At 42.8% G+C, this 18,640-nt stretch overlaps 1 protein-coding gene across 1 annotated transcript in view; it reads left to right on the top strand.

The window, feature by feature from the left end:
• The window catches only part of ADCY8 (adenylate cyclase 8), a 209,477-nt gene that overhangs the window by 126,405 nt on the left and 64,432 nt on the right, over window positions 1-18,640 (top strand). The window contains exons 8-9 of the mRNA XM_055314450.1: window positions 1,746-1,943; window positions 16,605-16,705. Coding sequence (XP_055170425.1) covers window positions 1,746-1,943; window positions 16,605-16,705 — 299 coding nt within the window. The remainder of the gene's footprint in view (window positions 1-1,745; window positions 1,944-16,604; window positions 16,706-18,640) is intronic.

The following is an 18,640-nucleotide window of genomic DNA, read 5'->3' as shown; positions in this document are numbered from 1 at the left end:
CTTATCATTTTCCAAACTGTGTGCAAAGAATTTCTGCTGAAGAAATCAGTGGGAGCTGCACAGTGTGACCATTCTGAGATGCTGTTGTAACAGCATTTAGTTCCAGGGGCTCAAGCCCTCCGGCCCTGCATGGTTAGTGCTGTTCAATTTTCTGGAACATTGGTCCCTGCTTCCTTCTCCCTGTTCCAGCCCTCCTCACCTCTCATCCTGCCTTACCTCCCCCTAACATCTATCTTTTTCTCTGCAGTAGCCTCCTTGGTATTCAGAGCTGAAATTAACTGCTTCAGCGTCCTATGAGCATGTACTTTACTTTCTAATGTTGGCACATGCAACTCCATCCTTTATCCTGGGCTGGAGAAAGGGTTTCAGTAAATTCTACTGGTGGTAAAAACCCTCCTATGAAGTTCTTTAGAGACCTCGAATTTGAGTTACATTGACCATCTCCATTAAAGTTAAAATGACGAGTCTAACAGCACCATAGGAAGACTCCTTATGGAATTGGCTAGAAGATCTCCATGAGCTCAAAGCCCCTGCCTCTGACTCTGGAGTCAGAGGATCTGACCAGGCTGTAGATGAGCCGCAGGCTCTTGAGCATGTGTCTCTAAGGCTCATGGATACACAAAGGGTTCGGGCAAGAGGGCATCCCAGGTGCTCCGTTGGCTCCCACAGGCTGCCCAGGCTGGGAGGCTGGCAGAGAAAAGCAGATACAGTGAGCGTGTACAGAGGCAAAGCATTTTTACTTCCTGACTCTACAAATGCACCACATCCTGGGAAATCTCCTGGAGGAGGAGATGGGCACCCCTGTCCTCATATCCCTTCAGCTCCAGCTCCCACTGGTTTGTCCAAGCAGTTGTCTTAAATTGGAGCTGCGAGCAAGCACTGCATTTGGCTCGATGCAGCCAGTTGGTGTTGTCACCTGCCGCAGAAAGAGCAGGAGACAAGGAGCTTCCATGCCACACCTGGCGGATTGTAAAAGCCAGTGCTGTTGCTGCGTCCATGTGACCAGCCAGGGTGGCCGTGCCTTTCCCCACATCATGCTGTTTACCCCTGGGAAATGGTGAGAGGCACAGCTGCTTGCATTTTTTTGCCTAATGGAAATTAAGCACATATATCTTTGTGAAGATACAGATATATCATGATCTATGGGGGGGGTGTGTGGAAAACCAAATTTGTGAAGTGCAAAAATCTAACCATCTTTGAATTTAAGGAGGAGATCCTGGCACGTTTGGCTCTCTGACCATGAGGAATGCCCAAAACAAACAAACAAAAAAATGCAAGCCCTGGGTCTCCCAGTCTCTCCACCACGGTTAAAGGAAAGACCACACCAAAGCGTGGACTCTGCTCGGTGGGAGAAAATCATTTCTGTGGGCTTTTTTTTTTTCAGCTATTTTACTTTCTGTTATTTCTGTTGACTCTCTTTCTCTCATCCCCGGCATGTGCCTGGTTAGAGAAAGGGTCTTGATTAACATCTCCAAGCCAACAACCCTTGAAATACCCAAACCAAAGGAATTCAGTGCACCTACCTAGAGGACAGGCAAGTGTCCCCCTTGATGTGATATTTTGCCACGGTGTGTTTCTCTGAAGCAAACGCTAACTGATGGACTTCTGTAGGTTTCACTGAATACGACTGCATGCTCGGAGTGCTATTACTGTTTGCAATGCAACCTTATCTAAACACATTGCATTTCTTTTTAACCCGAAGGGGACTCGCAGGTTTACTGTGTTTGCATGTGCTTTCCCCCTAGACTCTGGCTGCCCTAACAAGAAATTCAATAAATCTACTTCCAAACCATCTTGCACAAGCTTTGCATGTCCAGTCTGGGCCTGAGGAAATTAACAAGAGAATAGAACATACCATCGACTTGCGGAGTGGCGATAAATTGAGAAGAGAGCATATCAAGCCATTCTCACTGATGTTTAAAGACTCCAGCCTGGAGCACAAGGTAGAGCTGGGTCTCTATAGTGGCTCTTTTTCTGAAGTTACTTGTCGTAAATGTTCACGGGACCAGAGAGAGAGAGCGAGCGAGCGAAAGAGTGAGCCCCGGAGCTGCAGTGATGATTTGTGTGTTTGTCGTCTGTTTGTTTGGTTTGGTCTGGTACCGTCTTTTCTTTTTCTCTTTGCAAATCATGAGTAGACTGAAGGCCATGAGTGGAGATGCTGGTTAGATGAAGAGGGCCTCAGCTTTGCTCCTTAAGGAGAAGATAACTAAAAGGATAGAGAGGTTCCCTCGATTTGGGGATTTTTTTTAACCCTGCATGATAGTAGCACCCACTTGCTTTTGCTTTTAGGAGAACTCGTGTTGGTCGTAACCCTCTCACATGATGTGTGAGGAAACCCAATAACTTGACACAAGCATTAGTGATAAAAAAAAAAAAAAACACTGCCTTTCTTAGATGACAGACACGTCTTCTACCATTTTCCCAGTTGTCTGCTGGTCAGAGACCCCCTGGTGTAGGCCTAGTGAACAGGAGCCAGGTGGTGGGGTTCAGCACTGGGTTGGAATCCCACCTTCGCCAGTTCCTTGCCATGGGGACCTTCAGTGAAGCAGCCTCCTGAGCACGAGTTCTCAATGCACAGTGAGGATAACGGACGAGCCTCCCAATTAGGCTGTTGCAGAGGCTCCAGGCAATGCCCTGATTAGGGTAAGTGTCCAAAAAGGGCAGCCATCACCATACTGATAACGATGCCTTCCCTTGCCTCTGTCCTGCCCTCGTTTCCAACTAACTGTAAAGGTTGTAGGGTAAGGAGGCAAGTGCTGTCCCTCGTATCTGGGCTGCTCTCCTCTGCACTGATGGGAGCTAACAGACCTTCCCTGATGAGCACAGGAGGTGCTTGGCCTCTGCAGGAGCCTCAGGCAAAAGCAGCAGGGAACTTGCCAGCAAATTTCAGGAGTTTGATCCAATACTCTGAGAAGCTCCAGTGAGCAATTTTTTTTGTTGTTGTTGTTACTTTGCTCAGCTGCCTGGGACATTCCGCTTTCCTCGATTTGGAGAATTCACACTTCTGTGCACATGCACTGTTCTCGATGAGTTTCTGTGATTAACTAACTGAAGGTTGCAAACTCCAAAATTAACATCTTCACCTCTGGCCCACAATTTGAAATGGATTGTGCTTGTGTACTAATAAAGCAAAAAGAGACAAAAGATTGTGTCTCACTGAACAACCCTCCTCCCCAAATAGCAAGCAGGCTTTTCTTACTTGTAATATATTGAAGGGCTTAAGGTCCAAATCAAAGACATTCTCTTCCATGGTCGCCACATCAAAGGAGTTAGAAAAAAAAAGGGTGATCTGGTCTGGTAAAGAATCTACTCAGTTAGCCTGGATAAATGCCTACATCCAGAGCTATATAAAACCCTTTTGTTCATTCTTGCTAAAGATGTACTTGCTCCGCTAATGACCCGACCCTTGCAGACTGTAGATAATTTTTAATGTGTTTTATTCAGTAATGTCTGCATCTCATCTGCAGGACCTGGTGGTGGAGCAGAGGTGGATCTGGGGGTGGATGCAGGGCACAGAGTGTCTGAGATTGATTTCTGGGCACAGGAGAGTTTCTTCTAGGTGAAGCAAAGTGTAGCATCCTGAACCAACATGAGGGCATTTGCCCACTGACAGTCCAACCTTGCGCTATCCAGCGTGGGCTCTGCACTGCCTGGGTTCCTCACGGTGAGGACTGTGGGGCACATCAGAAAGCACTCTCCTCCTGTCGCAGAGACACTCTTCATTGACTCTTGCTCTGAGACTCTCTCTCTCTAGGATATGCATTACTGTGGAGCAGAGGATATACAATAAGTAATAACCATTGGGTATCTACCAAATACCAGGCACTATTCCAAGCTGGTAGCACAAATTCACTAACAATTAGTGTGAAGTGAGTGCTGTTATGAGCCTTATTTTATACTTGATGAAATGGAGACATGGAGAAATGATTAGGTGGCCTACCCAAAATCCACCCGTCTGTAGAGGGCCTTCGATCTCAGCCCTCTGTGAGCCCCCCGCCACTGTCTAGTATATTCACCACACTGTCTCTCCTGGGAGTCCCGGGGCTTGTTCTCTCCCAGGCCTTGGCATAAATGCAACAATTCTGTGGTATCTTCATTCTCTCCTCTTTGAACTTTGGATGAGGTGGGAGGCAGGGGTAGGGGATTTGGGGGAGAAAGTAAGTAGGAAAGAATCCTGGAACCTTAGCCGAATTAACACAGTGCCTTCAAGTCCATAAGGTTCTAGAACTGGGGAAGAATATCAGTGTGTGTCTACTGTGTGCCTGGTGTTTATGTGTATCAGTTTATCGGATCCTCAGAAAAACATTACTATCCTGCTTATAAAAGAGAAACTGAGCCACCGAGAGGTTAAGTAGATGTCATAGATCTCAAAATCTGGCTGCAATATTCTGTTGACTCTAAGGTACCATCAACCATGAGATGCCCCATTTCCTATGCAGCGCTAGGTAAGAAAAACCCAGTACGGGGAGTCTGGAGGGAACTCCTCCGGAGGGCTTACCCCTCGAGGTAAGGATGGACAGGAAAAGAAATCCCACCCAGCAGTTAAAGGGAGTAAGGAAACCCGCATGCCCATCTCCTGGAATTGGCTAGAAAGAAAAAAATAATAAGGAGCTGTCCAAGAGGTTCAGCTCCAAAGTGGAATCCACGTAGCCTTAGCGCTTGATTTCACACACTGAACATGGTCTTTAAAAAAACTCAGGCACCCCTAGTTCATTTCCCAGAGTTAGAAGTCTTTATGTTCTGTCTCCCTTTCTGATATCTCCCACACATTTCTTCTCCCTTCCCTTATATTCCCCTTCACTATTATTCATATTCCCCAAATAAGTGAGAACATACACTGTTTGGTGGAAGGGGAGGAGGGCGGGGGGTGGGGGTGAATGGGTGACGGGCACGGAGGGGGACACTTGACGGGAGGAGCACTGGGTGTTATTCTGTATGTTGGTAAATTGAACACCAATAAAAATTAATTTATAAAAAAAAAAAATAAATAAAAAAATAAAAAAACTCAGGCAGAGAATTGGATGTGAAGAGGTCCTGGGTTGATGTTGCCCCCTGCTGGCCAGCAGAAGCAAGGCTTTAAGAACGAAAGATGCATTCTGGTTTCAGAAACGTTAAAAGGTGAGGGGAAAATTGTGCATCTTAGAATCACATACAGTATTGTGACCCCAAAAACTTCTTTCCTCCCACTGCCCTACCCTGCTTCTCAGGAGCAAGTTTGGACCATAAAAGTATGTTTTCCGAAAGGAAAATAGGAAATGGAAACCCTGATTTTTACCATTAGAATTTTTATGGGGAAGAAAAGGCTTCATTTTGTTTAAACAATGAGATGTGTGAACAAGGGAATGCATTCTCCTCCCCATTTTTATAGTGAATTAGGGAACAGAAAAGCTCCTCCGAAATGTCATTCGGACGTTTCCTGATCCCATTCGCTTATAAAATTGGGCATCTCTACCAATGGTGTTATGTGAAATAGGACTTCCATAGACCTCGTGCTGCTGTACAAATAATTGTTGAATGAACAAAGGCTCAAATTAAGAAGTTTAGAGGAGACTGTCTTGACTCCTGTAGCTGGTATAGGGACATGACACTTGACAGTGGAGCTTCACGAGAGAAGACTGTGAAGTTCTGTTCCCACCCTATCATGTCATTTCATGGTCACACACACACACACACACACACACACACACACAGAGGAATCTTTTGAGTTAAGCTTCAGAGCAGCATGCTCATGACTCGTGGCATCACCAAGTTTGGGCAGCACATGTTCCCTTATCTCTCTGGTTTGCCCAAGGCATTTATTTCCTCATTGTGATTATGAGTAGCATCTCCCTTCACTTTCAAAACTCACTAGTGTGGGTAACAAGAAACATGAGCCAGGGCTTGGGCCTCAGCCAGGTTCGAACCCATGGCTCTTAGCATCTCTAGCTCCCAGCAACTCCATGAGGACTTTCTGGGCAGACCCCTGGATGGAAGTGGGGGGCATTATCCAGGCATCAAAGATCCCCTCCAGGTCTTCCCCAAAATCACAGAAAAATCCCATGCCCTTCTTTAGCCTCAAGCTAAGAATTCCCTGAGAGAGCTACAGATCTCAGGAGCAAATAAAAATTAGAATTATGGTAAACGGATGTAAAAACATGACATGTTTGTCAAATACTGTTGATCATACTGGATTTTTTTTCTTTTCTTATATATGACTTTTTTCTTATAAAAAATGAATGCCTTTCACTAACAAAAGTTTATGCCAAGCATATAAGACAGAAAGAAGAAAGTGATCTCTCGACCCAGGATAACCACTGTCAGCATTTTGGCATCTGCCACACTACATTTTCACGACTGTGATTCTGTATACTTATCCAAGGAATTTTTTTTTATTAAAATGGGACCATGTAAAAAAAAATGGGACCATGTTGCACATAATGATTTGTGATGCACTGTTAAGCACTCTTTGCTTGAGCCTTTTCCCATGTTATTAAATATGCAGTTGCAAAACAATTTGTTGCATGTTTTAACCATTTTGGGGCTTTTTACCCAGATTTTCACTGTTACAGATTATAAACTGCATTGCAGGAAACATTGTCTTAGTTAAATCATACATCCATGCTTAATTCTTTCCTTGGGATAAGATCCTAAAAATGGCAGCAAGAGAACATACATTTAAAAATACTTGATGTGCGTTCAGAAATTGCTGTCAAAGTGGTGCCTTTACTTTTAAATTGCCACTTTGATAAGAAAGAGCACCCCCCTGTCGCTTTTTTTTTTTTAATTATTCTTGAGGCTGGAAGTCTGTCTGTACATGTTTTTATGTTTTGGTCTTTCTATTTCTCCCTTTGTGATTGGCGCATTTGTCTTAATTGTCATCTTTCATTGAGGTGCTCACCTCAGTGTTACTGATTTGTGAGTATTCTTTATATCTATAGCGAAAGACTTAACCCCTCAACACTTAGAGGAAGGGGACATTTATCAGCCTCTGGTCCTCATTTCTCTTCTAGGACAAGGCTTATTATTTATTACTTGTGAAGCTTAGGATGGGGTAGACAATTAATTACAATTATTTATGGATGTTTTCAGGCCAGATAAACCAGCCCAATACCTGTAGTGCCTGAAGAGAGCTCAGTAACACAGGGACATGTACTCAGAGGGACCTCAATAAGCTTAGTGTTCAAATAGTTATTGCCACCTTCCTCATCGCGAGTAAAGAGTAAGCTAAGTTTAATACATACTTCAGAATTGGTTTACGGGAATTTATGCTTTCGATGTGTGCATTTTAGGAGGCTAAGTATTAAAATCAAACCATATCAATGATGACTAGATTTACTTCTTTTTTTTTTCAATGCTGGCATCTTTTTGCTAAATTCCAAAACTTTTTCCTTTGAGAAAAGGCCTCCTTACATGATTGTGAAAATTTAAAATGATAAAAAGCCTCTTTGTGATATGCTGATATTTTTTCAAGTAGATCATCTGAGGATCTTTTTAAAAATACAAGTACCCGCCCATCACTCTGTCCAAAAGATTCTGATTTTCCAAGGGGACCTATCTTTAGGATTCCAGGATTCTTTTGTCCCAAGTTGGTCCCCCCTCCGCCTTCTCTGTCCTTGGCTGCACATTAGGATTTGGGATTGTCACTTGCCAAACACCCTCAGAGATCAGGTCATAACAGCAGGTCCTAGATCCACACTGGATGCCAATATGGCCTCAGGCAGGCCTAGAGGGAATGTCTCCATAAGGCGGCTCACAGTGTTCATAGAGACTCAGACTCTGGAGTCAAGCAGACCTTGGTTCAAATCCCACTTTGGCAATAGAAGTAAAGTATGGTTGATGAATTTATGGGTTCTTAGAGGATGCTGACATGTTGAGAGCCTTCCCTCATGCAGATGGACATTCATAACACCTCCCTTATCCCACAAGTGTCTGGTCTTTGTTAAATGACAGAAAAAGAACATACACTTGATTACTGGATAGACATGGCTCGAATCCAGTTTCTACCAGTCACTGACTAGGTGACACAGGACAAGTTGATTTCACTGAGAGAATGATGATCATGATACCTGCCCCTCACTAGGTTGTAGCGAAAATTAGTTGACATGATTCTCATGTAATAGATGTTTGAATAAATGCAATAGTTATTCTCTGCCCTTTCTTTGTGAGTAATGCTATGTCAATCCACATCTGGGTGAGGCTAGACCCTCACTTAACAGAAATCTCAGACTTCTAAATCTTTTTTAAGGAAACTACCTCACTAAAAATGGTGGGAAGAGACATTGTTACTGTGTCTTGTATACCAGGGTCACAGCCTTCATAAGTACATAATCACTTAAGTATGTAAAGGTGGGCACTAACCAAGTTCATACCGGCAGGACATCGCAGGAGGCCTTCCCAGCCCTCCCTGCCAGTCATGAAAACACAAGCAGTGGTAGTCTTGGCCCCTGGGATATATTGAAATATGTAAGAGTCATTCAGTTGTCTTTTCTCCAAGTGATTGTATTATTCCAAATTCTCCATTATCACCATCTTCCAAATAAGATGGGCAAGATTGGCTCTCTTTAAGGGCATTGCATGCTGGATCAACCCCAAAGGCCATGCCCTTCTTTCCTCAACACCAAGCCAGCTAGGGATTTTATATTTCACACATAGGTCTTACTTCTGCTCCACGCTCATGATCCCTGGGAAGCCCCTCAGACACAGCTCAGAGTATTTGCTACATACTGATTGCTTCAGACATAGACCAAGGCAGGTGCTGTTGGAAGACAGACATGGCTTCCACTCTATCCGAACTTAACACTGTAGCTTGTGATCTTGGGCAGATCATTGAACTTCCCATCCTCACAAGGTTGCTGTGCAGATGAAAGACAGATAATTCTTAATGAGTGCCTCAAGGCAGCAGTGCTCCAATGCAACTGACATTTGTTGATTGCTTACTACTCTACTGGACCCACCATACACATTTTATATTTGTTACCTCATCTAATTTTTACAGCAGTCTTTTCATGTAGGTATTAGTTTTACTGTTTGATAAATGAGGGAAGCTCAGCAAGTTGGGGTAACTTTCTCAAGGCTCAAACGTGTAGAAGACAGCAGAACAGGGATTCAAATCTAACTCTTTTTCCAGAACTCAGATTTTTTTTTCTACTGCACATTGCAAGATCTTATTGTTTTCAAGTGTCTGCTTTTCACATCATTTGAAATGTGTTGAGGGTGAGGCTGGTGGGATGCACGGGAGGCATTATATAGCTATGCATGTGGCAGATACCTGGGGGGGGGCAGGAAAAGAGTAAAATTAAATGGAAATTTCTCTCATCTTTTGTTTACCACCCCCCCATACACAGACCCATGCACATGCACAGACTCATATGCACGCATACACATAGACACACACACACACACACACACACTGCCACATGTTCTTGGCAACACCCAGATAAAACAATGACCACCCCATCACTCTCACTGTCCATGCACCTCTGAAAGCCAAATAACTGAATAAACAGATATGTAAGATCCCTCTGTCTTAGGGCGAGGGTGGGGGGGTGGGGGTGGGAGGAGGGGATAGGAACGTTGAGCCCTCAAATTGTCCCTGAGCTATGTATCCAGAAAGAAGGCTGGGTGGCATGAGCTATAAAGGAATGAGTTGTGAGACCAAATGGCTTGAGAGGGCAGGCAGACCAGAGAAGTGCCATCTCTAAGGGCCAAAGGCATGTTAGACTAAACTGAGGGTGAGCTTCCTTTTCACACACAAGTCAGCTACCAGCTTTTGTCCGCTTTCTAGGTAATAACAATAATACCTGTCATAGACAGTACTTGTAATGAACCAAGTTTTGTGCTGAGAACTTTCAAAACATTCCTTTGATGTTACCCTTCTTTCTGTCAGCAGCCACATAAAAACAAGGATTTGTCACACAAGGGAGCCGTTAGATAATCCTTTGGCTGAGTACAGCTGGTTCTTGTCTGCATTCAGAATTTCTCTCCGTTTCGTCTATCTTTTACTAAGAAATCGAAGTTAAGTAGGGGCTTGAAAGAGTTCTGGAAAAATTCATCATAAACTTTGACATGTTTTTTTCTTTTTTCCCATCTACTCCTGTATAACGAGTGGAATGACATCATTAAGGAGGAATTTTGGCAAAGCCAAGAAAGCTAGGTGGATGAATGAATTTTCTAATGGATTAGAATATTGGACTCTGGAATTAGGTAATGAAGAAAAATGCATGTATTTTTTTTTCTGGAAGATGTTCAGAATTTGTTGAACCATTCTGTTTCTTATTTAGGTGCAGAGAGATAGGAATCTGGATCCTGAACCATATGGTCTCAGGTGTTCTCTCTTATTTTTCTGAATCAGACGCTTCCTGATCATTTCCATGACCTTCTGTTTTAAATTATTTTTAAAAGAATTATTCTGTTGTGGTCTCAGGTTATTCTTGAGTTCTTACTGCTGTTGTAAGGCCCAAAATAGCAATTATGTAGGCCATCTCCTTCAGGTGGGAAGAATGGATTTCAAAAAGGCTTCGGAAGAAAATCCATCCCTATTCAAACAGTAGCTTTGTGAGACTCCTTTATGTTCATGATATTATCCTGTAAAATTACTGCTATTTCTAACACCCTCTAGGCAGTCAAATGATATCAAGAGGCATTTCACTTGTCTCTTTTTCCCAGGCCAATTAGCTAGCTCCAATCCCACAAAGCCAGGATTTTCAGTGTCAAAAAGACCAACTTCATCCATAAGTGCAATGTACAATGGTAGAATTATGATGATTTCAACCCAGAAGACATTGGCCCCATCCTTAAAGCAATCCTAAAGCTTCGTGTGATGACATTACCAACACCTACAGCCTGGGGCTTCTAGGCAAAGAACATAGGAGTAGTTACCACTCCCTTCGGCTTATCATGGCTTGGGGAACTGAGCGAGTCAAGAAACGAGGAATCTGTCCTCCCAAGGATGGATATTTGGGAGAAAGTGACCTGGAAGATTTCAGTTGAAAACTTTGGAAAGTCCGGTTTGGAATTCTCATATGTCAGCCAACCTTCCTACCAAAGAAGGATACCATAATATGCTATCAAAACACATTAATGATATTGTATGGTCTTTAAGGATCTTCTGTTGTGCCTCGGACAGTGTTCTCCCAGCCTCATTCTTCTGAAGTTGTTCATCTTAGATATGCGTTTGCATGATTTCTCATGAGCTTAATATTAAAGATGAAGAAATCTACCTTTGCTCAAAGGTCAGGTTACTTGGGAAGCAATATGACGGTGAGACATTCCTCAGACAAACCTGTCACTCAGAAGTACTCCTGATGATGATTTGGTTAGACACTAGACACCAGGATAGGGAAGATGGTCTATTTCAAAATATGAAATTATTGAAAATTAGTTGCAATTTTTTGTTGCAATCATGCCTTTTACTCAGATGATCAATTCAGGGTGCTCTAGCCATTGTCATGCTACATAATGCATGAGTTTAACAATAGAAGTTAAATTCCTTCATTCATTCATGAAAATGAGCAGATGGTCCCAGCTAAGATTCTTCTTTAATTTAACAAACATAGGAATTTATACTAATGAGAGGTGTTTCTCGAAAATGATCTCTTTTTCCAATTAGATTTATCCAAAGATGGAACAGGCTCTCAAGTGAGGGGTGATTTCCTCCATCACTGGCAATCTTCAGGCAGGAGTTAATGGCTCATTTTGGAGAGATTTTATGGAGTGAAATTGGCATGAGTAAGCATTGGACCAAGGTGACAAATGCAATCCACTCCTCCTGTAAAATTGTATGATCTCACATACGCAACTGGATAAAAAGACAGTAATGTTGCAATGTGGACAATTAACTAGGTCATTGCTTTGGCTGGAACTCTTCACATCTTAAAGAGATGCGAGAAATTAGCCAGCACTCTTGAGCTCATAGCTGAAGTGGCTAATCTAGAAGAAAAGGATAATTTTCCTCCACATATATAGGAAGATTTTCCAGGCCTGACTCAGGTGTAGATACAGAAGATTGGAAGCCCTGTTCATCACCTCTGAAAGCTAGCTTCCCTGGTCACACCTTTATAGATGAAGAATCTAGAATAGACTTTTCTTTGTGTGACCAAACTCAGGTCCCAGGCTTCCTTTTGATAGAACCTGTAGGAACCCATAGATCCTCATGGCCCCAGTGTCATTTCTAAAGATCCCTTTCCAGAGGATGCAGGGCTGACATACCCAGACAGTAACAAAATGGAGCACACAGTTTTCCTGCCCCCACTTCTTGGAAGGGACCCCATGTCTCAACTTGGTCAAACAAGGAGAAAACTTTTATTTTTAAAACATCTTTTAATCACTTGGAGATTGTGGTTCTTCTTATTCCATTACTCCATTAAAGTTCATTGTGTCTTTCCTTCCCTGTTGTTGGTTCACCCACACAGGCCTTAAGAAAAGGGCTCTTTCCTTGGTATTGCTTTGCCCTGAGGATCCATCCATCAATCATGAAAATTCAGCAGTGGCAATTTATTAAACTCATTCACAGGGTGTTTCTAAGGACCATGCTTGGCCCAGATCATGCTTTACTCTCATTCTAGCCACAATTTACATGAACACAAATTTTTAACATGTTTCCTTTCTTGGTATCATGAACCACATCACTGAGATATAGCAAGACACACTACAGTGCACTCTGTGAAGAAGATAAACCTGCCTTGAAAACAGCAAGGTAGCAGCTGATAGTGCAGCCAATGAGACGTGGCACTCTAGGGCTAGACTCTGGATCCGTTACTTCCAATCCCTGAAGTCCCAGGGTGAGTTACTCAATTATTCTAATCCTCAGATTTGTTATCTGCAAAATGGGGATATGATAAACAGTGTCTTCCTCAAAGTGTTGTTGTGAAAGCCAAAAGAGCTCATCCATGTAAACCACATGGCATGGTGCCTACCCTGCACCAGGCATTAGTTATTATTATTAAAATATTTTGTAAGATTTTGACCATTTCCTGAATCAACCAGAACCCAACCCAGATTGGGAAAAAAAAGTAATCTAAATTCTAATTGAAGATCTCAAAAAAGCATTTGTAACTTGTTCCAAGTGACATGCTTTTTTAATTGATATTAATCCCAATATAGTTGGCTCAAGTACTGGTTTCAGGCATTTTCTGCTCTCAGAGAGTGGTCTATTAGAGCAAACACTATTGAGAGCTGAGAGATGTGGCCTATTGTCTGAACTTTGCCACCAATCCCCTAACTGACCTTGACAAACTCTTTCTCCATATCTGATGCTCAAATGTCTCATACACCTACGCGTGTATATGAATATATATTTTAATATTTTCTTGCCATATATATTCATATTCTCTTGCAGACCAAGGACTCTGAATTGTAAAGGCCCAGTGGTCATTTCCAAGGATACCTTTCCTAAAAGTCCCTGGAGAAGTGGAGAATTCTTCCTGCTGGTGGAGGATCTTTTAGGAGGCAGGGGAAGGAATAAAGGCAGGGTCTTTTCCTGAGACAAAAACAAACAAACAAACAAACAACAACAAAAAAAAAAACACCACAAACCACATACGGATTATAATTTCTTTCAAAAGAAACCTTTCTAACTGGATGGACCGATCAGTCAGCCACACTCTGGGGGACCCTATGGAGTACAAGGAACCATTGTGTACAGAGGAATGGAAGACAGCATTCTAGAAGGCAACACCAAGGTTGAAAGCAGGCTTGGAAAAAGTAAAAAGCATGGCAATAAAATAAGTACAACTAATTGATTACAGGAAACACTTGTATGAGGTTGCCATGCCCCTTAGGCGCCTGCTCCAGGCATTTTGCATCTGTTAACTCTTTCATTCTCTCAGCAACCCTAATGAGAGAGTTCCTATTATTATCCTTATTGTCTTGGTGAGCAAACCATGGCATAAAAAGCTTAGTAAACTTGTCCAGGGCTCTATAGCTGGGAGGTATTGGAGCCAGGCATCCAATCCAGGTAGTCTCATTCTAGGTTAGTTCATTTTGCTCACCACTAAGACTTAAAAGGATAAGTGGGGCCGCGTGAGGACAGAATAGACGTGAGGTGAGCAGTGTCTAGTGATGGCAGGAGAGAACGGACGTGTAACTTAATATAGCTGCGAGCCTGAGCGTTCAGACCTTCACAAGTCAAGAGGAAGTGAAATGAATCACTACCCGATATCAGTACCCTATTATCCGGAGCCAATTAGGAATATTCTTTCCATAGTTCTGTCCTCTTTTGTGCTTCCAAAGTAACCATACGCTCCATTCTGAAATCCAGCATTTTACATTCACTTGACATCAGGGTCCCAAATATTAGAAGACTCTTTCTTATGACGGTGCTGGCACTGGAGTTCAGACATGAAAATAATAGAATTTATTATTAAATTCTGGGACAAATAAGATGATAACGTTGGGAACCTATGAATTATATTCATCTCCCTATCTGACAGATCAGAAAAGCGAAGTTCAAAGAAACTGGTTTCCCTCACAGTGAGGCACAGACAGAGTGGAAGATTTGGAACCCGAGAAAGTCTTTCCAAACTGCCTGAAACACCTAAAGCCATGTGCAACTTTAGGCTGGACAAATGATGACTATGTGACATTTTGAAGGTCATCAGTGAGAAGCATTCAGGAAAGGAAAGGAGGCAGAGACTCAGACTTGGGGTCTATAGGAAAGATCTCTTCACAGTAAAAACGGACCCAACAGGGAAAAGGAAGCCTTTGCAAAGGAGTGAGTTCTCAGGCACTGGGAGTGACCAAGTAAAGAGTGTTTAGAGCCTGTCCCAACCCAGAAGAAAGAAACCCACTTGCCCCAACAAAGCAGAAAAGGTCATCTGAGGAAAATCAGCAGGCATTTGAGTAGATCTTAGGGATATCACAGAAAGGATTCCTCAAGGCCATTACAACTCCAAGCTGTGATGATGATTGTGGGGATGATGAAGATGCAGAAAATGAGGAAGATATGGATTAGGTATACTAAAAGTTGTTGTTGTTGTTTTAATAATCTCACGATCTGGTCAACGTCACAACGCTGGTGTGAAATTCATGAGCCAGCTGACAAGGGATAATTATATCTCATACAATTAGTTGTTAAAAGAAATTCAGACATGTATCTTCCCTTGCGTTAACTGCTTTGGGGCTAACTTACTGATTTCCATGCTGGCATGCGGAAACCTGTCTACGATTGTGTTCCCATTCTTAGGTAGTGCTCTTTGTAATACAGATATTCTGTAGTTTTTTCAGGAGTGAGGGTGACTTCTCATGATTCTTTGGGGAAATATTCAAGTTTCCCCTCCAGACACCAAGCAGGTTGTCAGCAAGCAGACAGAGGTCTCAGTACTGGGGAACAGATGGAAAATCATTGCCCCGAAGCAGCAGTGAACATGCACTCTCTGAGTAGTGTTGCACTTCCCCTGTGGAGCTTGCCAGCTGCAGGACATTGCTATTCCCCACATATTAGCCATAACACGGAGCAGTCCATTAAGTCTAAAACCCCGACCACACCAGAAGTAGGCAAGAGAATAAAAATCATGCAACTGTTGATGGTGACTACCGCACCAACCACAAGTTGGACGGATTTTATTATTTCGTTGACCTGACTCAAACCTTCTCTTGCTATTGGGGATGTGGAGCCTGCAGTATTGCCAGAATTTTATTTACTTATTTCTTTTATATAATTATGGAATTTCAAACCAGGGATTACAAAGTTCCAAAGCCAGGCTTAGCTTTCTGTTCCCCTGACCTAAAAATGATCTGCATGCTGTGTCATCTATGGCAAGTTGCTTGACCTCTCTGGCATTGAGGGAAAATGTGGGGCTTAATTGAGACTAATTCTTCAGTTATAAAGATCCTTTCCCCCTTCTAAATGAATTGGATTCTTCTTCATTTAGGGACTCCAAGATGGTTCAGAAAACTAGACAGGAATAGGGAGAGTGCCTATTGAGTGTTGGCCTTCCAGAAGCTTTTCAGGCTAAACAGTGAAATTACTGAGCCCTCTGGATAATCAAAATGAAGTTAGCACCATTCCACAGGGCAGCCTGGAGCAAACAACAGAAGGACATGGAGCACATGGGGCGATCATTGGGTTTCTCCATGTGAAATGAAATGCACTTGCTGGAGCTCTCTTAGGATGCTGTCTCTTCTAATATTCTGTGATCTTATTTTTTAATAGTTTTCATGAAAAAAGGAGGCAGGAAGACCCAGGTGAAACCTTTGTCTGTATCTCACACCTAACAAAAAACAGCGCAAGACCCTTCCATGACTTAAGTTTACTCATGAAGAAAGTCAATGTGAATTTGATTTGTGACATATATGGATGTGTGCTCTTCTGTTGGTCCAAGTGATGCTAGTTCAGAGGGAGGAGAGCTGGAGAGGCTTGCGCAGAGTCCCCATCCCATTCCCTTTTGCTGCAAAGGGAATTGTATTCACTCCTGGGCTCTCCCTGGAAGGTTGGAAGGAGGGATGGAGTTAATGTTCCATGAAGGGTTAATTAAGATACAGATTCCTCTTTAAAAAAAAAAAGATCATGTAATGCTTTATTTCTTCTCGCTGTCTTCCCTCAACCCAAGCACTGGTAAAACTTAACTGATCCTGAAGTCCACCTTTGCAGTGAAGTAATTTATTTTCCTTTTTTTTAAAAATTACAGTATTCTCAAATGAGGGATGAAGTATTCAAGTCAAACTTGGTGTGTGCATTTATCCTTCTTCTGTTTATCACGGCCATACAAAGTTTGCTTCCTTCTTCAAGGTAAGTTTTCAGATGAAATATCTCTGTGAATTCATGGTCCCTCACCTGGAGCCAGCCAGCTGATCTTTCCAAGGGATCAGAATTTAAAATAATGGGATCCAGGATCCACACCAAAATGCTTGACAATATCAGTGTCTATCCTGGTTGTCTTACTCTGAGTAATCCCATTGCTCTGCCCTGGCAATGATCTTGCCCATAATCATAATAAAAACAACAACCAAAATCAAAACAGGTCCCACTCTTTTTGACATTGCACCCATGAAGGCAGCAAGTATTTGAGCCTCTATCACCCTGGTTTTGTTCCTCTGTTCATCACCTCTTTGTTGTTCATAGATTCAGCATCCTAGGTTCCTGGGCCAGCAAAATTGGCACTTTAATCATACTGCAAACACCTATATGAGGCCAGTCACTGTTCCAAATACTTTACATGCAGTAACTCATGAAATCCTCATGGTAACACTATGAGGTAGGTACTGCTCTCATCCCCATTGTAAAGAGGAGAGGACTGAGGCCCAGAGTAGTGGGATACTTTGTACAAGGTCTCACTGTTGAAAATGTTATAGCCCAAATTCCAATCCAGGAAGTCTCATTCCAGAGTCTGGGCTCTTGACAGTCTCTCAGACCCAGACATATATTGTACAGGTCACAGGTGCCAGAGCCAGCATTTGAACTTTGTCCTGGGTCAGTCCAGTGGCCATGCTTTTTGCTCTTCCTCCACTTTAAGGAAGCTGCTGCCTCTTTTCTCAAGTAAAGTCCCTTCTCCCTAAACTTGCCTTGAATTTTCCCCTTTCATGTAATTGACACATATTTGTCAAATTCTAATACAGGTTGGCAATATGCCAGTCCTTGAAGGTGTATAATGTTGTAAGAGGAGGTCTGCATCCTCTAAGATGTAATTTAACAGGAGAGAGAGACATCATTGATGACGTCCAGTTAATGAGTGTGTCATTAGGGGGAATGTGCTAAATCCCTGCCACAGATTGTCTCAGCAAAGCCTCAAAGGCAACCAATAAGTGAGTGGTCACTCTTATTTCCATTTTTTAGATGAGGAATTACCTAAGGTCACACACCTATATAATGACTGAGCTAGGAATTGAACCCAGGATAGAGTCTGTGTTTCTAAGTACTTAGCTACTTTGTACAAAAATTACCATTTCATTCTGACCAGATGGCTTAAGGAAGAGTTTGTAGGGAAGGTAGTATGTTGAGCTGAGTGGGATGAGATAGAAAGAGTATGTGGAAGAGCATTCCCAGCACTGACAAAGGCACAGGGGTATGAAAAACTTTGTGTTTGTAGTGTAGAGGGCCTGTGGGAGAGTCTAGAGTAAAGGGTTTGTGTGAAGATGTGGTGGGCACCATGGCTGAAGAAGGAGTGAACTAACACAGGCTCTGTGTCTGCAATGATAAAAGGGGTTCAAGCTAGGGAACACTCCAAGAATGGCCATGCTTGACTTTCTCTGGATTAGCAGGGATACTAGGAGAAGGAGAAAGGGAACTCCAGGGACACGGTAGCAGAAGGTGGTGTATTTCTGAATCTCTCAAAATTCCCACATATCTGAAAAGCTAGATAGCAAAACCACTCGGTGGACTGTATTGACAATGAAAACAGATGAGATGATGCTCCATAAATTCCCAAATGGAAGTGGGTGGAGACAATCTCCCAGTAGCCACAGGATTAGTGTGACATCAGCATCCATGCGGGAGGAATCAGAAACAAGCAAGTAGGCACCTGTCATGTCTGGGAACAAAAGAACTCCAGATAGATAGAATATCTATCTAGCCAATAAATATTCACTGGGAAGTACCACAAGGCAAATTGAAAAAGCAGCTGGAAGTGAGGGAGTTTGTCCAATCCAGCACCCATTGAGTGCAAAGGCCTACAGTAGGGTCTGAAGAGCGAGAACTGTCACACACTGGGAACCTGCCACACCGACC

This window comes from Nyctereutes procyonoides, unplaced genomic scaffold (assembly GCF_905146905.1).
Source record: "Nyctereutes procyonoides isolate TBG_1078 unplaced genomic scaffold, NYPRO_anot_genome, whole genome shotgun sequence".
Lineage (NCBI taxonomy): Eukaryota > Metazoa > Chordata > Mammalia > Carnivora > Canidae > Nyctereutes > Nyctereutes procyonoides.
This window is presented reverse-complemented; position numbering and strand designations above follow the sequence as displayed.